This window comes from Trachymyrmex septentrionalis, unplaced genomic scaffold, assembly GCF_001594115.1.
Source record: "Trachymyrmex septentrionalis isolate Tsep2-gDNA-1 unplaced genomic scaffold, Tsep1.0 scaffold20, whole genome shotgun sequence".
Lineage (NCBI taxonomy): Eukaryota > Metazoa > Arthropoda > Insecta > Hymenoptera > Formicidae > Trachymyrmex > Trachymyrmex septentrionalis.
Genome location: NW_017305180.1, coordinates 1,468,567 through 1,492,586, shown reverse-complemented (window position 1 = coordinate 1,492,586; position 24,020 = coordinate 1,468,567). Strand labels below are relative to the sequence as shown.

Below are 24,020 nucleotides of genomic sequence, written 5' to 3'. Positions count from 1 at the left end.
AAGAGCATAACTTCGAAAAATATTTGAAATAAAATCCAAAGAAAAGTTCGGTAAAGCAAATAACATAAATTATAAAATAAAACAATTTTTTATTCTTCTAATTAATAATAAATGAATAATACTCAAACAAGAATGATCAATATTTCGCACATGCGTAGATCATATAATTATAAAAAGATGATACTCACGCCATTTTTTCCGAGTTCGAAGATTATTGATTTGACAAATTCATGATTTTTAATTAAAGGTGATAAAATTTTAAAATTTTTAAAAGAAGAGTTTTTGAAGAGAAAACTTCCGCTCTCTCAAAATTACGCCATTGTTTGCTGAAGCGGCAACACGTACATGAGATCGTGTGTGTCTTTGATATCAATATACGTATGAATGTGTCGGTCTCTCCCCTTGGTGGTCTGATACATATGTCCTTGATTTGTCCGGAGAATAATATTCTCTCCTGCAAAGTTGATTAAATATTGGTTAGTGATCTCGGACACCCTTCGCGGCCCAGCATCGCCTTTCGGCTCCGCGAAGACCCGAAGGAATACAATTTAATATTTTCACGCCTGAAAACACAGCGGGCGATCATTTTTCTTTCATGCGAGGTTGGTACATCGGGAATTAACGATTTTTCTACGGTCTCCAAGGGAAATCTATAAACGGTGCTTTACAGTTCAAGTGATATAAGTCGAGCTTAAGACGCTTTCAGTTTGCCAATAAAACGAATGATAATGTTCCGCAATCATTTTGGTTTAATTTTTATGAACTGAGAAGATTCAAAAGATTTTGAAAACTTTTTATACATTATATCGTATGGACGCTTTTAAATTTTTTAGACAAGTTCCATTATTCTATAAACCAAGAAATTTTATTTAAAAAACGGATTTAAATAAAAGCTGAATAAGTTAAAGAGATAAAACGCTTTGTTATATCTTGTTAATAAATTCAAAATAAAATAGCGTTACGATCAAAAAATAAAAATTGAAAAACGTTGACAAAAATTTATATTTTTAAATCACCAATCTCTATACTTATGTTAACAATTTCAAATTTTCTTGTCTATTATTATTAATTGACGATTATGACATAAGCGAAAATTCGTCGAGAAAAAAATATGCAACAACATAACACGATTATTTTTGTATAAATTTTATTATAAAATATTGCATTGTGTTAGAGAGAATTTTTTCGATATTCGTCATATTCATGTAAAAGTAGCCTAGTAGCACAATATTGACCCAGTATTGGCCCAATATATCTCCAATGTTTAATTAATGTAATTACTACTATAAGCAAGTCACTTTTGGGACATTGCTACTTTTACATAAAGGCGCAATCTATATATTTTAAATTATATTTACAAATATATATATATATATTTATATTTAATCTTTTCTTAAAATACGCTGTACATTATATTTTTGTAAACATTATACGAAAATCGATCACTGTTTTACATAAATACAATAAAAGTATATAATGAAAAATTAATTTTTCATCGGGCATATTTAATATTAATAGTAAATTTTAGTGAAAATATTTTTACCAATAGACAATTTTATCATGTGTTTTTAATTTAATAATATAATGATCTATATTCTATAGTATTCCAGTCTTCACGCTAAAAAGATTTATCTCTATTATACTACAATTATCGACTATCTTAACACTATCAGTTAAAAGTTAAACAACTGATCTTCTAACAAATTTGATATCCCTTTTCTCTCAAAATTTCATTCTTTAATATATATAAACGTTGAAAGTTATTTTATATATAAACTTTGAAAGTTATTTTATATTTTTAATGTTTAATCAATAAATTACTTATTATTAAATATTTAAAAAATTAAAATTAATTTCTCTTTCTCTCTCTAATTTTCTATAAAATTATCGCTAAGAAAAAACAAACCTTAAATAAAATAATATATCATTATCATTTCTGAACAATAGCGAAATATAAATGTTTAAGACAATACATATTATATATCTGTAATAAAAAGAATTATTTAAGTGTAATTATTTATTTAATGTTGCTATCTATTCATGGACATAAGAAACAACTGGACAGATTGAAATCTATTGTAATATTACAATAAATTATAAGAATTTGAAACTATCGAAAATAGTAGATTATCAAAGAATCTATAAAATAAAATATATATTATCGATATTATTTGTTATAAAACCTAAATAAAAAAAAAATTAAAAGTAAGTTTTTTTATTTACTTTGATTCATTTAATTATTTAATTAACATCTCATAATCTAATATTTTAAACTGTTCCAATGTAATTCTTACCCATTAAAATGTTATTTCCTTCAATTTTATGTATATGCGGTTTTAACACTTTCTACAGATTTTAATACTTTTAATATTGGTAATATTTTCTTATTTATTAATAACGTAACGTGTAGATATTACAAAAATATATTTAAATTTTATTTACATTACTTCGAAATATTTTGAAATATCGCGCTTTGTTTAACACATTCGAAGCTATGTTAGTAACACAGCGCAATCAAGTTTATATTTACTATGGGTGCCTTCCAACAAGAGATCCACATGACACGATGTAATACAGTGCATCATCCTTATAATACAGTGTTACATCCTTGTTGTTCGCTAATGTTAAACAAGGATAAGATGATTACTGTGTTGTACTGAGTCGCTTGTTCAAAGGCACCCTATGTCTCTTACTCTCTTTCTATTTAATTATTCTTTCTCTTCTGCTTTCTTTTTTGAATAGATAAATCGGTCCAGTCATTCTATCTTCATGTCCATGAATTCACTTACATAAATTTTATATATAGATATCTATTAATATTTCTAACATCTTTTAATTTTAACGTTATTCTTTTTTCGTTATATTTTGTACATTAATTATATCGAGACCTTCTAACTTCTATAACCTGAGTTATTCGTGAAATACTACTGCATTTGTATAATGTTCAAGGATACGAATTTTTTAGCTAAATTTTTTCGCAGTAATAAGTGTACTATATTCGTTAATCAATGTCCAATGTATTGAAATCTTTTATGCAAATGTAAAATAGATTTTTGATTGTTAATCTCCAATGATGAGGTAGGAGTTAAACGTGATCCATACCTTCGTTAATCGAAGTGTTTCTAGTTTTATTGCAATTATTTAAAATCAATTAATAAACTTTTGTATTTTTTTGTTTTAACTGAAAATTAAAAAGATTCATTCACAAATATTATTAGACACCCCAACATGTACTTTAATCAAATATGGTTTCTCTTTTTTTTTTCAAGTATTTTTTCTTCCATATAAATAGAGAGAGAAGTCATTATTTACTTTTTCATTATCTACTTTTTCGATTTTATACATTGATTAGATAAAAAATAAATAAAATAAAAAGTCGAATCCTACCTTTGTGAATAGGTCCTGAAAATTCATCGTAAAGGATTAATAAATTTAATCTTCGATTTTCAAATTATTCACGAAATCTCTTCATGTATACTATCACGATTTTAAACATATGTAACTAGACATTATTTAACATATTTCTTGAGCTTCCTAGGTCCACTGACACGACCCAACCTATACCGTGACCCAAAGTAGGTCTAATTACCAACCGAAACAGACTTAAAAATTGATGGGGTCGTATTTCCACGCTGATCCAAATTACCTAGAGCCGTGTACACATCTCGCACGTTTACACCAAAAAGTAGATGATCTATTTTAGGTCAGGCCGCTAAAAAACCGAGGTCTGACCTAAAGCTAAGTTGGGTAAGCTTATCTACCAAGTGTTTATGATATGGGGTCTAAATAATTTAGATCGAATTTGGAATATAGGCTGCGGACTAAGCGCATGGTGTAAACGTAGCCACTCTGTGTACTAAAAATGTAGTTTACGTAAACTTTAGATTTTTAGTACTCGCAATAACGGAACATAACCTTCGATTGTTAGTTTAACCGATTTTTAATATAAACCAAAATCACTAGGCGATGACAATTAGCAATCAAACGTGATCGACGATTGACATTATTGCATATTTGGATAAATAGCATAATACGAGTTCTTAAATTGTTTTGAATTGTACACATTCGGATCCTCTACGGCGTACGGTTGGATCACGTTGGGCGGCACTGTTTTTTGATTGTGCACATTTGTTACCATATATTGCGGCGTGGATACAATTTGACCAACAGCCGCTTCTTCTATCAGTTTCCTCGGGGAATATATTAGTAGGGGCATAGACGTGTCGTTCTGCTGCGGCGCATTATCTGCCGTAGACACCGCATATGCAGACGATGTCGAATTGGACAATTGCTGCGCCTTGCATTTCTTCGTATGAGCATATAATGAGCCGGCATTGTTGTATCTTTTAGTACAGAGCTTGCACGCGTATGGTCGTTGACCAGTATGTGTATACGTATGTTCATTCAACGAGGTCAATCGTCGGAAGGACTTGGTGCAGATGTTGCAATGATATTTGGCCTCACCAGTATGCATGGTGATGTGCCGTGCCAGAGTATTGGCCCGGGCAAACGCTCTACTACAATACTGGCAGATATACGGTTTCTCACCGCTATGAGTTCTCAGATGCAACTGTAAATATGTGCTCTTGGTGAAGGCACGACTGCATACGTTGCATACATATGGCTTGATGCCGGTATGTGTACGCATATGCGCCACCAGCGACCCACTCTGAGCAAAGCACTTGCTACATTTCTCACAGAGAAATCGTTTCTGCGTATCCTTCACCCGTTTATGCCTCTCTATGTGGTTTGCCAGAGATTGAGCCTGTGCGAAGGCCTTTGGACAAAGCATGCACTTATGTGGCCTGTTGTGTCGGTCCTACAAGAAAATAAATCTATTAGAGCTGTGTCGTTAGAGCATATTTTTGTAGAAACAAATAGAGATATAAACTAATTTAATTTTTATTGTATATTACATACACAAGAATTATAATAAATATGGTTATTTCGTAAATATTTTTACACAAATACAAAGTATTCCGTAAATCGTGATACAATCGGGAAGGAGTTTAAAATTTTATTCTACGTTTTCGATTTATTTTTTCATGTAGAATCATTCTATTCCTAATTGTAACACGATTTTCAGGATATTCTGTATAATAAATGTACATATAGAATTCAAACAAATACTTGCCTTCTTTCGGTTTTCGGAATTCTCGTTAATTTTGCTTTCGTTATCCTCCTCGTAATCATCTTCGTCGTCAGTGTTGCCGAATATTTCCTCTTTGTGTTTCGATTGTTCGTGATCCTTCAGTTTGTCGATTCTTGAAAATCCTTTACCGCATGTCGAACAATTAAACTTCAAACCACTGTGCGTCGAGATATGCCTTTTCAGGTTTCTCTTTGTAGCAAAAAGTTTGCCGCACTGAGTACACTGTAGACTTTTGATCGGTAAATTACTATCATCGTCATCCTCTTCTTCTTCCTCCTCTTCGGATTCATTTTCTCTGAATATTGACATTCTATCTTTTTGTTCATTCGTTGTATCATTCGCAGATTGCTCAAATACGTCGTCCGATGTATCCACGTTGTATTCAACATGACTTTTGGCATGAGATAAAAAGGATTTCTGATATATAAATTGTTTCGAGCAAACTTTGCATGTAAATTTGAAATTTTTCTTTTCTTCCCTTGTGCTGTCCGCCACAGTGCCACTTCTAGTAACTTTCGCCGACACTTTATTTGCCTTTCTGTCATCTTGTGACGCTTTACTATCTGCCGCCTGAGTCTCGTGACACGTGAGCATATGACTCTTCAATTTGTCGATATTCGAAAACTGCTTGTCACACACAACGCACACGTAACGTAGCTTTGTCTTGTGTTTGTGTACGTTCATGTGTCGCTGCAACGCAACTTTTGTCGCAAACGATTTGATGCAATGCAAGCACTTCTGTCTCGTTGTCCTGCTTATAAGCGGTTTCTCCTCGTCATCACTACAATTTGTGACGCTTTTCGTATCCATTCCTGACACCATGGTTTCCTTCGAAATATGGTCATTGAAATTCTCCAGCAATGCATCATTCTTAGCTTCAATTTTTAATGTATCTTCCCTATTTTCATCCGTTAAATTTCCCGATGTCTCATTATCTTCAGGTAATATTAAATCTTCTTGTTTGATACATCTGTCTTCCGTTGTTGAACTGGAAAATCGATCTGAATGATCGGCAACTGCATCTTCCATGTGTGTCTCATGACACAAGGCTACTTCCATCATTTCAGCATTATGTACATTATCTTTAACTGTACCATACAGTGCATCTTTTTCACTTGGCTCTATTTCTGTCGTCTTTTGTATCTTGTGACTTATGTGAGATTCATCAATTACCATATCAGACTGAACGGCAGTATTATTAAATGCAATGATATCGTGAGACGAGGAAATACCTTGTTGTATGTGATTACCTTTTTTACAAGATACTACATCAGATATAACATCTGCGATATCTTTGATTATCATGTTATCTTTCGTATGTTTGTCGTGCAGCATAGGTTGAATCTGCAACTTCAGAAACTGCCGTAGCCTCTCGTCGGCGTTCTGAATCTGACATCTGAAGTCATAGGACACATCGAGCAAATCATTGCAAGCTGAACAGATGTAAGCTGGCAAACCATCCCCTACCTCCACCTGCAATTTATGAAAATCAACAATAGTTTCACTTTGTAAAAATATTATTTTAAAAGAAAAAAAATGTATAAAGTTTGACTAAAAAAATGCTTTATTACAAACAAATGTTGAAACAGAACATGAAATATAAAACAAATGGATTTTTCATTGCGCAGAATATAAAAGTGTACATTGCATGTATAGAAAAATTAAATGCTTATCTTGTATGTATATTCACATAATATTTACTATCTTTAAACGAATCAGTATCATTTCAACTTATATGATATTCATTCAGTCCTGAGATAATAACTATGCTCGAAAAGAATAGCTGATAGATTTCCATTGTTGTGAAATAGCCATCAAAATGCCAATGTTCCACCAAAATATTCTGTTCCAATATTTCATGACTTTATAATAAAGTATTTCTAGTATAATAAAGTATTTCTTCAAATTTCATATAACATTTTTTTCTTGTAAGATATGCTCTTGCGTATCCTACAAGTTTGTTCTTAAATCCTAAGACATCCTGTACATATACACATATATAAATATTGCCTGTTTTAATTCAGAGAACTAGAAAAAAATAAAAAATTGAACCGAAATGAAAGTTAATCTACATTGGTAGAATGAGATGTGTATCTCTAACAATCTCTAATCATAAGTGATAATGTAAGTGAGTGTAAGCGGCTTGTATCATTGTTTACATCGTAAGAAAAAGCTAGAACGGCAAAATCATAAAGCAGAATCGCTTTTCTATGATCAATTTTACATTCAAATGAAAGAAAAAAAAAAAGATTGAGAGATATTCTTACGAACAATCTCTGACCTCGAAACTCTTATTAATTCTCCGAGGAAATCGATGTTAACACGGAACAACTCGTCCAGTCAAAACAGCATTGGCATTAAGAAATCAACAACGGACAGAAACCCTCCACAATTCGAACGGATTCAAGAACATCGGAGATGCGACAGAGAAATGTAAACACGGGGGTATTACTCGATGCAGAGGTGGCTTTCGACCTTATTCAAAATAAAACTAAAGGTGGCGAGAGAAAGAAAAAAAAGAGAGCTAACCTGTACAGCGGCGATGGCCATCAACTTCTCCGGTATTCCGCTGTCGTGGAAGAGCTGGCACGCCTCTGTGCAGGACTTGAGACAGATGCGGCATTCATCGCCCACGAGCTGTTCCACGCGTGCTGTATTATTCATCGCGTCATCGCTCGGAACTGCCATCGATCGATACAGAGATGGTGATCGCTAACCCACAGGACACACAATACCTGACAATACAATCAGTCACTACGTGCCACTGCACGGCCGCCATTTGCTTTTACTCGGACTCGCGGATCGACTGGGTCGACCGCGAGTAGTTTCGATATTTACGATATATCGATACCATGACAGCCGTGAAAACTTCGCGGAGGGAAATTCGAAGGGAAAATTGAGGATTACAATTTCGATTATTACTTTCGTCTCTAATATTTCTGCATTAATGAATGGTTTAAGCCGTCATCGTCACGCGACACTACACAAAGGCATGAACTTGAGTCTTCGCATATATTACATAAGATTAAGTTGAATAATTAGACTAAATTAAACTTGTTGCCATTTATTTTTTGCATTCAATTTAACTTACTTAATTTTGTTGCATAGCCCTCTTGAGTAGTGCATCAATCTTCATTTAAATGAAACATTTTTTTATCTTAAAAATATTAATATAGCAATGATTCAATGATTGAAACAGACTCATAATGTATATTACTAATGTTCTAATATGCATTATTTTATTATAATTGTTTTTTTACTTGTTGTAACACGGAAATGAACTCATACCTTTGTGCGGTGTTGCGTGACGTCATAACACCTAAATGTTTTTTACATCCTAATTAATGTTTTGACTGACAAGTTGACAGTCAAGAATGTATATATTAAAACTCTATTTCTTCTCTTTGATTATTACATAAATTTCCTACTTACAAAGTACAAAAATAATATTCATGAAATAGTTTTACGATATTTAAAAGTTTTTCTTAATATGAGTAATAATATACAATATTCTTCAATATATATATTTTTATTTATTTAATCAACTGTTTTAAAATATAAAATATTTGTAACTTTTATTTTTTTTTTTTGTAAATTTTTATTCTTGCTCCTTTTTTTTATTATGTAAGTATGTTTAATCATAAAAATAATTATTTAGAATATAATCCAACTCTTTACATCTTGGTATATTATGCATCATATTATAGGAATATAACAATCCAGTTTATCCATTTTCTTACTTCCACTCTGCTAATGTTTTATCGAACCAGATATATTTTCCTTTTATTTCTGTATTTTCCGGCAACAATGCACAGTAAACAGGGGCTATAGCCCCTTGATCTGGTGTTAAAGGTCCTTTATGGCTAGTCATATCAGTATCAACATAACCAGGATGCACTGCATTTACCGCAATATCTTCTCGGGGATCCGTATTAAATATAGATTGGTGAATACCAGCTAAAGCGGTAACACCAATTTTACTTGCCACATACGTTGAATTTGACCAACCAGCTTGTAAATGCGTACCAGCTTTCGCAGCACTGGAATGTAAATAAATATAAATTTCAAAAAACTTTTTAAATTATAATCAATGTTTTTTAAGAAATAATAAAGCTTACTTGACAAAATCATTCATGATTTTGTCCAATTCTGCTTCAGTCAAATTTGGATCGGCTATTTTCTGTTTTAATGCATCACCAGTAATATTAGACAGACGTCCAGCACTGCTCGAGACATGAACCACGCGAGCATGTGGTCTGAGTAACGGATAGAGAGTAGTACACACTCTACGTAAGCTGAAGTAGTTTACTCGTATTGTTTCTTCAGCTTGCACTCCGAAAGACTCCGTAGCATTGACCTGTAAATAAGTAAATTTTAATATACCTTTTAACAATACTTTATTTTTACAAAATCATTCCGTTTTAGATTAAAATGTATAAATACATTTATTAATGTTTTATTTTATTTTTTGCTTTAAATTTATGTTCTTTTTGCTGTGTATATTTAAATATTGTATCATTTTTTTTACTATTGCGAAGTAAAAAAGACTAATCAGAGCATTTGCTAATATTTTATATAAATATGAATATGAAAGGAACATATATATTATTTCTCTGTTTAAAGTCAGATTATTTTTTTAAAATTAATTACTACTATATCGATGTCTTTAATTACTTTAAATGCTATGGCGGCATTGTTGACCAGCACGTCAAGACCACCATACGTATTCTGTAAGTAATCCCGGAATGTATTAACGCTGTTGTCGTCATTGATATCCAATTGGTGGAACTTTGGATTCAAGCCTTGCTTTTTCAATTCACTGACGGCATTTAAACCACGCGTGGTGTCACGAGCTGTTAAGTAAACATTTCCATTGTACTGCTGACAGAGAGCTTTCACAATAGCAAAGCCGATACCCTTGTTTCCACCAGTTACCTAAACAACAGCATGATTTATCAATCAAGATTAATAAATCTAATTTTTGCAATTACATGTTATACTTCTATTTCTAAAATGAAACGAGTATACAATTAGGCACTGAAGAGAAAGAAAGAGGAAGACTAATAAATATTGACAGTCCAACTGTAAAAAATAAATATAGATTCTTTGTAGTTAAACTTTTGTAAAAAAAAATTATTTGTTGTTCTTTAAATGTTCCTATAATCAAATATCTGAAGGATTAAGGTCAGGGGAAGATAAGATAGACCAAACTACTCTCTGGACTTCCCTGACCAACCCATTCAATCCATTCCTTATTAAATGAATGGGAACCATCTAAAGTATATCGTTTAGTGACAATAAAGAATACGTTCCATTTTATGCATGATGATTTATTATTTTATCCTTATTCTTTAATTCAGTAAACAAGAATAAAATATTATGCATGAAACGTGGAATGAACTCAGAAATAATCTCATGTTTCAACGATTTCAACTAAATCTAAACTGATATTTTGGACGTATGTTTACTAGACTTTTTATTTTATTTTGTTGGTGAATACTTGTTCTCCAAATATGTAATCATTTTTTTAAACAATCTGTATATACTTATTTCATTTTAAGTATAACGAAACGCAATTACAAAGAATTATACTTGTCAACTAATCTTTTGGTAAAGAAAATTACAATAGAAATACAAAGATTCTGTGTTCATAGTTGCGTAATTTATACGTACCACGGCAACGCCCGTCATTCTGTGTAGATAATATATTGTAATAACACTTTATACTTTATTCTGTTTTTCGCGCCTGTCTATTTAAAGGCTAATTTTACAATGTACCTTCGCTTTCTATTTCTTGCTTTTTATCACTTTTATCTCTAGCGTTTTGGCCTCTTATCCTGTTTTATTTTTTTGTGGTTTTCCTGTTTTGTCTTTTTTGTGGTTTTCTTTCGAGATAAGAGTCGATCAAAGTTGATAGACTTCGGCACCATAGTGATTATTTCTTCCATCATGTTCGAAACAGGGTTACCACTTACCACTTATCACTGTTACCAGAACATCAGTTTGTGCCGTGCTGTGATATGAGCATGCGCCGTGACAGAAAAGTGCGAAATTTGAAATTGTACTTGTAGACCGTATTCTATATACCAGTACTGAAAAATAGTAAAAATCTATTAGCGAATATATTAGCAGTCATTTATGCATTATGCTAGGTATACATACTAACAATATCTGCTATATATAAAATTAGTAAAGTTGAATGTAGAAGCGTATAAATATTTTAAACAATATCCGCAATAATGATATTGTTAATAATGATATCATGTTATTTAACAAATATTGTCAAAAGAATTTAAACAAACAAGCACGGCATTTTTACTTTTTATTGAGATATTTAAATACACATAAATTTATCCGTACATATTACAATTTCCTTACTGGGTATCATAAGCTTATATACATACAGACGATACCCTGTAGTCGATAATACAATCGGGAAGGTAATCCTACATAAAAAAATAAATCGAAAATGTACAATAAATTTTTTACATATATGAGGCTTCGTTTTCAAGAAAGTCGTATTTTGCAAATTCAGTAACGGCTTTTCTCTTTATAAGACTTCGATAAGTTTGATTTACGTTTCGCTATGAATCTCATTAAATTTCCGTTCCAGCGATCTATCCGAATGAGAAAGGTAAGAAACAAATAAAAATGCTTTATTTAGAAAAATAAAGATGCGCTTGTGATATTTTATATATATTGACCGAAACTTAAATTAATTTTCCGTTTTTAAAAACGCCATCACGCAATTACAGCATCTTGCATATATTTATATACGCATTGATTTTCTCACGCTACACTAAGTAATTGTACAACGTCAGTCTTTAACGAAACGCTCGCTTCTCATGAATAAACGAAATATTTCACTCTCTCTCTCTCTCTCTCTCGCTCTTTTTCTCTCTCTCATTCTCTTTATATCTTTTGTCTACTTACTCTCTTCATTAGAAAAATTCATTGCTTATTCCAATAACCGTCTATCTAATATCTGTACATGCTTTACAACTTGGCACACACATCCGGTCCTCATACACTTTCGCGATCCTTTAAGAGGTGTACGATATTCTTATGCAAATGACTATGCACGATTAATAACAGCCTGGCACTTAGAATCTGCTTTCCTGGAGCATACATATTTTACAATTGACAACGGTATCGTAGAAGTCTCAACAAGATGTTAACAATTAACATATCAATCACATACGATGTTCTAGAAGTCGCATATTTCTCTCAGATATCTCTTTTAGACTTCATTTTTGAGAAAAATCAAATAATGACTCATTTGTCATGCATCTTTCAATAGTAGATACTATTTTCGTATTGATAACAGTTATATTTTCATTCAAAATCATCCCAAATTAACACTAAAAAACGAATAAATGAATTTTTGTGTTATATCCTTAAAATCTTATTATCTTTTCTTAATTATTATAATTCTAAATCTAATTTATACGACTTATAAGACAGAGTACATAAACTTTGTGAATATTGTACAACCTGCTGTATTGATAAGCGCAAAGCTCCACTGGTAGTGAATAAAATAAAATCACAGCTTCTTTACGTATAATATGAAGAAAGGCTTTTCCTTATATAACCAGTGAAATGTATTAACTATGTATTTTTCACATTTTTCATTTTCTTGATCAAAATCATGACCTAAATCGAGTATTAATCGATCAAGTACAAGTATATATATGACTATGGTTTTAGAAAACAATAAATGTATAATATAAATTTTTTTGAACACCATAAAACTGTGCGAAACGTATCGAATATAAAATTTAATTCTAGAACGTTGATATAAAATGTTAATATACAGGATGCTTAGACGTATAACAAAAGAAATATGGGTAATATATAAAGAGGGAACTAATCAACAGAAAATAGGTGTCAAAAAACCTCTGAAATTTTTTTGAGTTTTTGTACTTGGAAGAATACATGTCACTGTAAATTGTGACAAATTCAGAATTGATTTTATAATTCTTTTTATTAAACATCTAAGCGAAACGCCTTGTATATAACTTTATTAACTTCAGAAAATTACATAGCTATTTTGTAGAAACAAAAGTACATAATATTATATTGTGACTGGTAATTAATAAAAATTTAATAAAATGGCACGCATTTGAAAAATAAAGATATTATAATAAAATATTCAAACATTTTAAATTAATATTATAACATTTTATTATGCTTTCATTAAAAAAATTAAAGATTATTAAACAAAAACTGGATAAAATTATTTTATAACTAAGTAGAATTATTTTTCGAACAAATTATACAGTTGTTTGAAAAGAAAAGAAAAGAAAAGAAAAGGAAAGGAATTGTTTCATTCATAAAACAAACTCTGTAAAAATTTTAATGTCGACAAACTTTTAATTTACAAACGTTTCTTTAGTACCTTCCCACAAAAATAGATACGTGTGTTCAAGGATAGTTTAAAATACCAATAAGGATAAGTTGTTAACTATTTCACGTGTCTGATAAGTCTGATAACAGATCCGTAAGAGATATATACTAAGTGTATTGACGATAATTTCATATTCTCGTAATACTTTTTTTCTTGCTAAAGATCATGCGATGTTATGACTAATTCAATGTATGAACGCTCGTACATGTACACAGTTAGAGCCTACAAGTTCGATATGTACACAATGTCGCGATATCTTTCTATATAAATAAAGTGGAATCTATCAGAACAGTCTAATACACGCTAGTCCTTTGACAGGTATTCTAATATTAATATTAGGCGCGTTCAAGTCGGCAAAGTGGCCTGTTCGCCAAATAAATGAAGGGTTGGTTGTTACTTATAGATCCAACCACATTAAATCGCTCGACGAGCAGGCCAACCGCTTTGTTCGGATTGAATGCGCCCATTGATACTTTGTCTCTAAGAATAAGTTCAAACATATATTGGTTCATTAAGAATTAGTTGCAATTTGTCGCAAAATATCGGCGGGGAAAGTTGCTGAATACAAAAAAAAATACAGTAAAATTATGGTAAAACAAAGAATATATATCGAACAGAAATTGTCGTTATAATAAAGTGAAATTGAATTTATTGGAAAACATATTATAAAACTTTATAAAGTATAGAAGTATTTTTAAAAATTTCTGGAATTTTTTCATTTTTCTGAAATACAAAATACAATCATTTACGTTACATTATCTATAAAAGAAAATTTTGTATTAGAATATAACATTTTCTTCAACAAAAATTTTCTGCTTTTTCTGTATAATTATGCAGTTTTGCAAAACTACTAAAAGTATTTCCAAGAATCAGTTTGCGAAAAAAAAACCTAAATTGGCGCATTCTAGATGATGTCAGCAACAAAAACACTCCTTTCAGTTGTTTTGAAATTGTTTTTATTGCTCCGTCATCATATGCTTGCGACAACACAATTAATGTTTCTCAAATTTGTGCAGAATTAAAATTCAAATATACATACTGTAAATATTGTACTGATTCCGGAAATTTTTGAAAATTGCCTCATACATAAATTCAAATATAATAGAATGTTGACATAACAAATATATAAAAAAAACTTATAAGAATCATAAACATAGATCATTCAGTCATAATTTAATAATTTTTCAAATGTATTATTTGTGGGGTAACGTTTCTTGGATATGCTAATATCAAAATAAGTAAAAGTTTATAATTTTCAATATACTGCTGTTCAAAATTTTGTGATACAACATAAAGCAAAAAAATTTGTTCGTAAAATTTAATATATATTGAAATATTTATCACAATTTTACAACATATGAGTTTTACTAGAATCCTAAGATAGAAATGTTGAAACTTTTAAGAGAAGTGGATCTTCAATATATTATATTTACGACCAAAATCAGTTAAAAGAATTTTTAGCACAAATATTTCACTTGAAGCAAATAGAAAATCAAATCATCATGCTTTACATAATTTACAAATTCAAAAGTTGCTATACATATTAAATTTGCCGCTCTTTTATGGAGCATTGTAAAGTTACAAATACAATCTTTTTCCAAAGTCTAATTTTACGTTTTTCATTTTCCTTTTAATTTTGTCTGTGAACAAAAAGTGAAAAAAGGAGCGAGATAAAAAGAAAAATTGTAAATCGTGGAACAAAAAACAGTATCAGAATCAAAACTCAGAGACTAAAGTCTACAATGACTATTATAATGAGCCTCACACGTTTTGGATTCAAAGTGAGTTTTGTTTCTGGAGCAGAGACTAATTTGCCTTAAACAAATTTTATAACACAATACAAGCCCACTTTTTGTGATATTCACGTACACATTTTCGCGAACGAGAAGCGAAGTCTCAGCCTTTGTCTATCCGACGCTAAATAAAATCTGCTTTCCTCAATTCCCCTTTTCTCTCCCTGCGAGATACAGCGGGTCCGTGTCTGGATATGTACATGCTATCTGAAAGGAGGAAGGACTACTTTTTGCTATACTTTTAGAGCACAGTGCGACCAAAGAGCTGGTACCTTTTTGAGTACCCCTGGAGCAATGATTAGGGCATCGAACGCGTTTCCAGCTGCTCTCGATGTGCCTAGATGTGCGATTAGATCTTAGGATGCTGCCCTGAATATGTGCAGTATTCGCCTACTGGAGAAAGGGAAATGGTTGATAGGTGGCCCTTTACTCGGGGGCCGTAAGCAAACCCTAGGCCAGTTCTCTCTTCGCTTTAGCCTCGTTGTAGAATTCCGATGTCACATCAGTGCTGGATGTCGCCACCGTAACCGGCCGGAAGTGTCGGGTCAGTACATATACTACCGCTTCATATGTTGCCATTATAATAGCGGTGTTCGGAATCTGCCGAATCAGCTGAGTGCCAAGGCCTCGATAGAGACCCCTTGTGCCCTCTTCCGTCCATACAGTATTCAAGGTTTGCCAGAATGTGCGATATTTGCTACCTTCTTCCCGCAACCGGGTTCTTGCGACTTCTAAATAGGAAAAAGAATATAAATTGTATTTTCATCTTTGATCGGACCTCCTACGTCTATCATAAAATTATTATTGAAGATGGAGAATATTCTTCTATCTACATAAATGTATTCATTTTTAAATCACAATCTCAGACAAATAACTTTCATTTAGGGATCCCTCAGATTGAAATTTTAATTATTATAACATTGAAAAAATCTGTATATAAGAATTCTGTGTATTTTTGGGCCAGTAATTTCTATAATATGGTTTTAATGATATTTAAATAAGATTAGAACAAACTAAAGTGCATCAAAAATATATAATCATAAAATTGATTTTATATTATCGTAACGATCGGAAAATAACTTGATATGTGATGACGCAGTTTTCTCTGAATAGAAATGCTCCGATTTCATGTAATTTGTTTTTCTACGAAAAGACGCACGCGATCTGTGTATGATAATGTTGATTTGCAGAACAGTTTCGAAATAAGTGCAGTATAATACAGATCCGATATTATTTATTCAAACAACCAGAATGCCACAAATATTTGTAGATAGATATAACGCGTAATTACACACCGAGTGTCTGGCACGCGTTGCAAATATAGCTGGTGTTATCTTTAGACCTCGGAGAATCTTCGCAAAGTAATAGTAGAGAAAGAAATCTACTACTCATCAATAAAATCAGAATATTATAGAACAATTTTTAATCACATGCTCTGTTAATACATTATTCATTGCCATCGACTATGACAGTTACCAACATTGAGTTTTCTATTTATGCTTTGTTATTTACTAACGATCGTCAAATAAATACATTACATCTTATATTTTTATACTCAATACTACGTTCAATATTATAAATTTAATTTTTTGAGAAAATAATTTAATTTTTTCATTTAAAAATATAAACAGAAAGTTAGCTAAAGTATCGTAAAATATACTTGGCGGTGAATGCGTTAAGCATATATCAGTTCAAATCAACTATTACTAAATTAAATAATTTTACTAAAAACAAAAAGGTGTTACCTAGTAATTCTAAAAAATTGTATTTTGATAGCGCAATCTTTAGATTATATTGTTGTAAACGTAAAGATAATTTTTTAAATATTTTTTTCATCTACAGTTCTAAATAATCAATGACTAATGATATTCTTAATGTAACATGTTCTCTTAATAGTGAGTTGTACAGAGCTAAACATTTTTAATTATTGATGTAAATTTTCATTAAAATCAATCTAACATATCGCAAATATTGTAACTAACTTAAGTACAAAAAGAGTTAAGTAAATTATAGTCGTTAAAACTTATAAATTGTAGTAACTGGTAAAAGGATTCTACAGATTTGTTTCGTTTAAGAAATGATTAGTTAAGTTTAACTGAGCGTTCCATAAATCCGTATGTTCCATAAAATAGTTTATAATATTACCATGAGGGTAGGCAATAGTTGACGCTATCGTTTTTGAAAATGAGCCTGCAGCCATAAATTCGATGAAGTCACGGAACGTTTTCCTGTCATCTGTTTGAGAAGCACGCGATCTATGTGTAGCTAGCCATGCCTTCACAGCTTCATATATCACAAAGTGTATCACAGTTTCACTTATGCCTATGTAGGATGCCACGATACCTTTGTAGAATCCCAGGATACCCTGTAAGAAGATAAAAAAAATACATAAATATTATGAATCATATCCTGAATCTGATTTATTTCAATGTTGTAAATGCGATATTTTCTCAAATTTCAAAATTGTGTAATAAGAATATTAATCTATAATAATAATTTCAAGATTATACTACTTTTGTTTTAGTTCCATATTGAAAAAAAATAAAAATACATAAAAGATAGTTTATTATATACAGAGTGCGTCACCAAAATCCGGACAAATTAAACAATTTTTTTAAGCAAAATATTTTTAATGAAAAATTAAATATTACAAAAAATCCTTTTACATAGCACTTGGGGGATTCCTATAGAGCACAATTATTCGATATATTCCCCATTAGCTTGAATGACGGCCTCTATTCTCGGTCTGAAGCGTTCGCACGCACGCTGTAATGTAGCGCTATCCATGCCGACGAATGCTGCCTTAATAGCAGTCCTTAATGACGTCACATTGGGATGCTGAGACTTGTTTGTGACCCTTTCAACTAAGCTCCATACATAGTAGTCCAAGGGATTTAAATCTGGGCTGTTGGGAGGCCAGAATTCCTTGGACCAAAACATATCAATTGTCTGAGAGTCAATTTTGAATCAAATGACTCGTATGAGCCGGTGCATCGTCCTGCTGAAAAACATATGGCCTTCCGGATGCCACAGTTTCCATCCACGGCTTCACTACATCCATCAGTACACGCAAATACACTTCTTTTGTGACAGTTTCTCCTTCTTTAAAGAAATATGGTGACATGACATCACCCTTACTGGACACAATACCTAGCACGTGAACATTGGTCGGAAATTCCGTTCTGGCAACAACAGGGATATCCTCGGGGTTGTAGGCGAGCCATCGGTTGATTTTGACATCAACAGTAAAAATTTTTTCGTTAGAGAAGAACCTGATTCGTCCCGATGCTTCGTTTTTCAAAGAACATAATAGCAGATTGCAGCGAGCAACTCGGCTTGTCCTGGCAGCTTCAGAGAGCATCTGTCGCATCTTTAATGTGTACGATTTGTATCGAAGGTTCTCCTCGGCAATTCGACGCATTGTTGGTTCGCTTACATCAACAATCGATGCTAATTTTCGCAACGATTGCCCTGGATCATCTGAAATCAGTGCTTGAGCCCTTTCAACGACTGCGAGGGTCCTCGCGGTGCGTTCTTTCGAGTGACTCTTCCTCGCTGGCATTCTGGAATCTTCGTTGGACTGTTTTAAAGCCGTATATTTTACCACAATGTCATAAACGGTTGATCTCGGGTATCCAAAGAACCGAATTATTTCCGTTGCTAAGCGTCCAGCGCGAAGGCCTTCGATGATCGCGGCTCTTCGATTATACTCCGCACTTGGTTTCAACATCGCAGCCATTTTGAGAATATGACTGTTTAGAAGCATCAGATTTTCTCGGACGCCAACAACAACCTCTGGCGGAGACACAATATAGCGGAAAATTTAAATTGAAATTTGTCCGGATTTTGGTGACGCACCCTGTATATAGCTATATGTAAATTTTTAAATAATAACACAAAATATTAAATTATTAAATAAAAAAAATTTAATAGCTAATTTACTATTAACAATTAATAAGATTATGTATATTAAATAAAAAAGTATGACACAATTATATGTTCATTATATTACTGTACATATTGGTATTGATTAATTATTAATAATATCGTAAAATTATATACAATATAGAAATCATATCTTTGAATAATAAAATAATATCATTACAATAAAAAACGATATATAGCATCTCTTATCAATGATATATTAAAGTCTGGATGTAAGGGTTTTAAAAAAGAGAACATGTGATATCTGCATGCTCGGTAAAGATAATATTAAATCGAATGTTCTGTGATAAGAGAAAGCTAAAAATATTTAAGATGCTATGTACTCGCAATTTAGCGATTCAGAGGTGTGCATGACTGATAATAGATATGTATTAAATATAAACAGATAAAGTGATATTCGATGATAATAGAGAAACCTATTAATATAACCAGCTAATAATCATCTTATTAATTCAACTTAAAATCCAAATCGTACAGCATGTAAATTATTTATTATTTATTATTTATTATCACTATAATTTATTAATATGTTAGTAAATTTTTGAGTGTTCATTTTTCATTTATCTAATAATATTCGTATATATGTTTTCGTATAAAAGTAAGTTTTATGTCGACTTCCACCATAATTAATTATCTTCTGTATTTTTAATCATTATAACTTCAATTGTATATAAAGATATTTATGTAAAACTGTTCATTGTACATCTATGTCAATTTGTATTTTCAATTTTCATGAATTCACATAATGATATACAAAATAATAACAGGATATACAGATTTATTTATTACATGAGCATGGTTCACACAGTGGAATTTTCCAAGATATTTTTACTTGGATATACTATTTGTAGACGTACTATTCATGGCGCCAGTTTTGAAGCTGGCCCGATTCCGACGTGTCGAACGCATTTTTAGTACACGCATATAAATGATGCAGTCGCTATCTTCAAGTAAACACATTCAATTTGACACATGTCCGTAGGATGAAACAAGCGAACAATTTATCCATACGTTGAAAGCAAATATTTCTTTTCAATAAAAGTCATTATTTTTTACAAAAAATAATTTCAACAAACTAATTCATTATCTTATATTAGGTTAAATATAAGAAATTTTACTTTCATGTAATCCTTCCCTCCTTTCTCTCTCCCTCCCCCCCCTCTCTCTCTCTCGAAATGAGTTAAATATAATTTTTCCTTTATAATAGCCTTCTTAGAAAATTGTTTTTTCCACGGTTAATTATAGAATTCTTATGTAGTATCCCCATTAAAGTGATTAAACAGAATTCTACTGATTGCAAACATTCACGAAGCTTACAATATATTCTTATATATATTGCAGCCAAGTGATAAATTTATTCAAGTAATAATTTCTTAAAATATATCTTATGGAAGAGCGAGAGAGAGAGAGAGAGAGAGAGAGAGAGAATTTTGAACTAAAATTTCTTTAATACGAAAAAAACTTCGTATAACTTCAATATCTACATTTAAGATATTGAAGAATAATTAATTACATCAGTTCTATATCTGATAAAGCTACTTTGTTCCAATATAAGTACCTATCGTTGCGCCAACTGAGAAAATAATCTTGGCCGCAACTAACGTTCAATAAATACTCATCAATGCCATTGTGACATCATCGTTGATATTCTGCAGGAAATCCCTTGATTATTTTAGATTTTCCCCAATTCGTTATCACGATGTAAATATTTCCTTAAACAGTGTTATGTAATTTCAACGATAATCTAGTAACGATCAATAAACTTATAATCTCAGAAACTATCAACAAAAATCTTCTAATTTTTACGAAAGGAGAAAACTTAAGCAAGCAGTTATTGATTCGGAAGAAATCCAGACTGTAGAATACCAAGAAAGAAAGTACACACAAAAGATTTGATATTTGTTAATGAATTTATCTTTATGTATAAAAATATTAATTGTTAAATAAAAATCATATATTTTTTTGTAATGTCACTTTGATTTTTAGTATTTTCATTTTAGTAAGTAATAAAACATGTCATCAAATAAATAGACAGGGTGTCTATTTGTTTCCAAAATGTAGGAGGTGGAAACACACTATAAAGTCTGCTTCCACCTCCTACATTTTGGAAACAGTTGAAAATTATGAAAAACAGAATATATTTCGGGGAATTACTTTTTTAAGGGAGTTGGAATTTCTCAAAATGATTGAACAGGTATTTTGTGATTTTTCATAATTTCGAACTGTTTTCTAAATATAGAAGGTGGGGATAGACTTCAGATACTTAAAACTTTTATCTTACATAAAACTATTATATTTAATCTTTCAACCGCACACATAGATCATTCGTGTCCAAGACATTTCTAACAGTTTTTATTTCTCATATATCTACGTAAGTAACTTTCAAATTTTTTGCATTGTCTACATAGCAGAATAATTTAGTAAAAACCTTAAAGAACATGTGTAAATTTTTACAGATTTTGTTTCAAAATTGGGTCAGACATAAATGAGACCTATGTGTGCCGCTCTAGGAGGTGCTGAAAATAAGTGTATCGTTTCAAGGTTAAATATATTTTTTAGTTATTATTTAGAGATAACCGCAGCATTTTTTAACGGTTTAACGTTTAAGTTAAATGGAAATTTCATAATACACGTACACTGTGCATAGACATGATAAGCATAAGCTGTATTCCTATGAAGCTGTCATTATCGGTTTAGAAAGTAGTTTCTCTCTCTCTCTCTCTCTCTCAAAAATATCTAAAAAAATATCTTAAAGAGAGATGCTCAATATATCGCATTGTCTTTCTAATGGAGCACAGATGTTAAGATCAGCGAATGCGCGCAATCTATATCTATGATAATATTACGTTTATGGTACACAATGTACCTTATTTTACTCATTGTTAGTAGTGTTAGTATAGTAGAATTATCTGTAGAATTATCTTTAGAAGGAAACTAATATAGGAATTAACAGTTGTTACAAAATAAGTAAATCCTATGACGAAACGCTTTACAATGTTCTAAGAAAGATGCGTATATACACATCTTATATTTAATGTTATATAATTGTTTGATTTCCAATATATAACAGCAAATGTCATCTTCAAATAAAAAAATATATTCATTATTACGATTTCCACGATAAAATATTACAAGTTAAAAAAATCTTACAAAAAGATAGAATGTTAATAATATAATGTGCATAAATTATTTAAATAATACAAAAATTACTTCATTTATTTCACTGGCCTTTCATCTCAACATGATTATGGTTTCATTGTGTTTTTTTTTACGCAATAACAATTATTTTAATTTTAGAAAGCTCTATAGAGAGAATCGACAATTGTCAATTTAAGAATTAAGAAATTTGCAAATATAAGAGTTAAATTTGTAAAATTTAATACCGTAGGTCACGACATGGCAATTTCATCGAGTCTTTCGAATTGCAAATCACGATAAAAAATAATATTTAATGTCTTACCGATTGTCGATATATCCTCCGCATGCATTCTATCGCTGTGACTTTTTGTGACCGGTGGTCCAGCTGTAGTCTGGTTTTTATGAACCAAATCGGATTTGTCAATGTACACGCGGTGAAACCTGCAAAAGTGAACGACCGTTTATTGAATCCGGTGTTCAGTGTTTTGTGAATAAATTATCGCAGTATTTTTTCTTATTTTTATAACGTTAATTTGATTAGAACGGCAATTTATTACAAATATTGCTACTCGATAAATATTTCACAAAAAATAAATTTACTTGATTAATCTACCTAACAGAAAATAAAAATTTAGTATAAAATTTTTCTACTTTTAATGTTTAATCAGTATGCTGAAACCATCTTTAATTAGATAATATGTAGACATCAGTTTTAATTTTTCTTTCTCTAATATGATACTAAAATCTTTATTAAGGTTTAAGAATCTTGTATAGTATTGAGAAATGAGAGTAAACTCTTTTCCTTAATTATCTTTTACATACATATAATATCATTTACATTTAATTATACTAATAATATATGCATAGAATTGATTTATTAGTTCCTTGATCCAGTATTCCGAAAGATCGGCAGAAGATCGTATTACTTATGCCACAGTGTGCCGAGGATATGTGGATAATGCACGTGGATTATGTAACCAAGAATACGCGTCGTTTAGTGCGCAATTTATAGCACGCGGTGTCTTATTTATGTCTTATTTACTTTTAGCGTTACCTGAAGTTCCACTTGATGCGAAACTTCGGAATTATCTTCGACGATTATTAGGAGTTTGAAAAAAAAAAAACCGATTTAAAAGAAGTAAAAATTCAAAATAACAAACATCGATCGTGTAATTGTCATTACGCAATTTTATATACATTTTTCGCGTAAATTCGAAGAAATGATTTCGCGCGTGACAGAAAGATCATTCAAAAGCGAAAAGAAAAATCAAAGGACATTTTCTTAGAAATTTGTTTTCCTTCAATAAGGTAAATTGCTATTTATCGTTATATTTAAAAATAAACTGTCTCATACAAATTTTGTTGCAATGTCATGCTGCATACATAATCAAAGTATGCATATTAATCTCCACAATGTATTAGCAACATATTAAATATAAATATATTAAACGACTTTAACAGATTAAACAAATACATAAAAAAATATGAGAATCTTTAAACATTTCAGGCTAAATGCGGCATGAAAATTATAATTATAAAATTACGATGTATAATACGCGTGACGTTTAAATATGACGTTTAAAAG

General features: G+C 31.0%; 3 protein-coding genes across 6 annotated transcripts in view; all 3 read right to left on the bottom strand.

The window, feature by feature from the left end:
• Positions 1-424: 424 nt before the first annotated feature.
• On the bottom strand, positions 425-7,921 carry LOC108747871 (zinc finger protein 836-like). 2 transcript variants are annotated; one of them, XR_001939270.1, is made up of 4 exons: positions 7,682-7,921; positions 5,135-6,625; positions 3,388-4,819; positions 425-454 (listed from the first exon to the last, which is right to left on the bottom strand). XR_001939270.1 is itself a non-coding variant. In XM_018485756.1 (3 exons), exons 1-3 carry the CDS (start codon positions 7,838-7,840, stop codon positions 4,004-4,006), a joined length of 2,466 nt encoding a protein of 821 aa, XP_018341258.1. In that variant the 5' UTR covers positions 7,841-7,921; the 3' UTR covers positions 3,374-4,003. The 2 variants fall into 2 exon arrangements, 1 of the variants encoding a protein (XP_018341258.1); XM_018485756.1 differs by lacking the exon at positions 425-454 and having other exon boundaries at positions 3,374-4,819.
• An 838-nt stretch (positions 7,922-8,759) lies between these two features.
• On the bottom strand, positions 8,760-11,092 carry LOC108747784 (carbonyl reductase [NADPH] 1-like). Its single transcript, XM_018485553.1, has 4 exons — positions 10,826-11,092; positions 9,827-10,087; positions 9,271-9,509; positions 8,760-9,192 (listed from the first exon to the last, which is right to left on the bottom strand). Exons 1-4 carry the CDS (start codon positions 10,841-10,843, stop codon positions 8,889-8,891), a joined length of 822 nt encoding a protein of 273 aa, XP_018341055.1. The 5' UTR covers positions 10,844-11,092; the 3' UTR covers positions 8,760-8,888.
• A 4,103-nt stretch (positions 11,093-15,195) lies between these two features.
• The window catches only part of LOC108747783 (solute carrier family 25 member 36-A), a 23,477-nt gene continuing 14,652 nt past the window's right edge, over positions 15,196-24,020 (bottom strand). The window contains exons 4-7 of one of the 3 annotated variants that reach the window (XR_001939265.1): positions 22,758-22,876; positions 17,498-17,717; positions 15,625-16,083; positions 15,196-15,575 (exon numbers count right to left, since the gene is read on the bottom strand). Coding sequence is in view for 1 of the 3 variants with exons in the window: in XM_018485552.1 (XP_018341054.1) it covers positions 15,803-16,083; positions 17,498-17,717; positions 22,758-22,876 (620 nt within the window). In the remaining 2 variants the exon portion in view is untranslated. Of the gene's footprint in view, positions 16,084-17,497; positions 17,718-22,757; positions 22,877-24,020 lie in introns of all 3 variants that reach the window. The other 2 variants (XR_001939264.1, XM_018485552.1) reach the window with 2 other exon arrangements.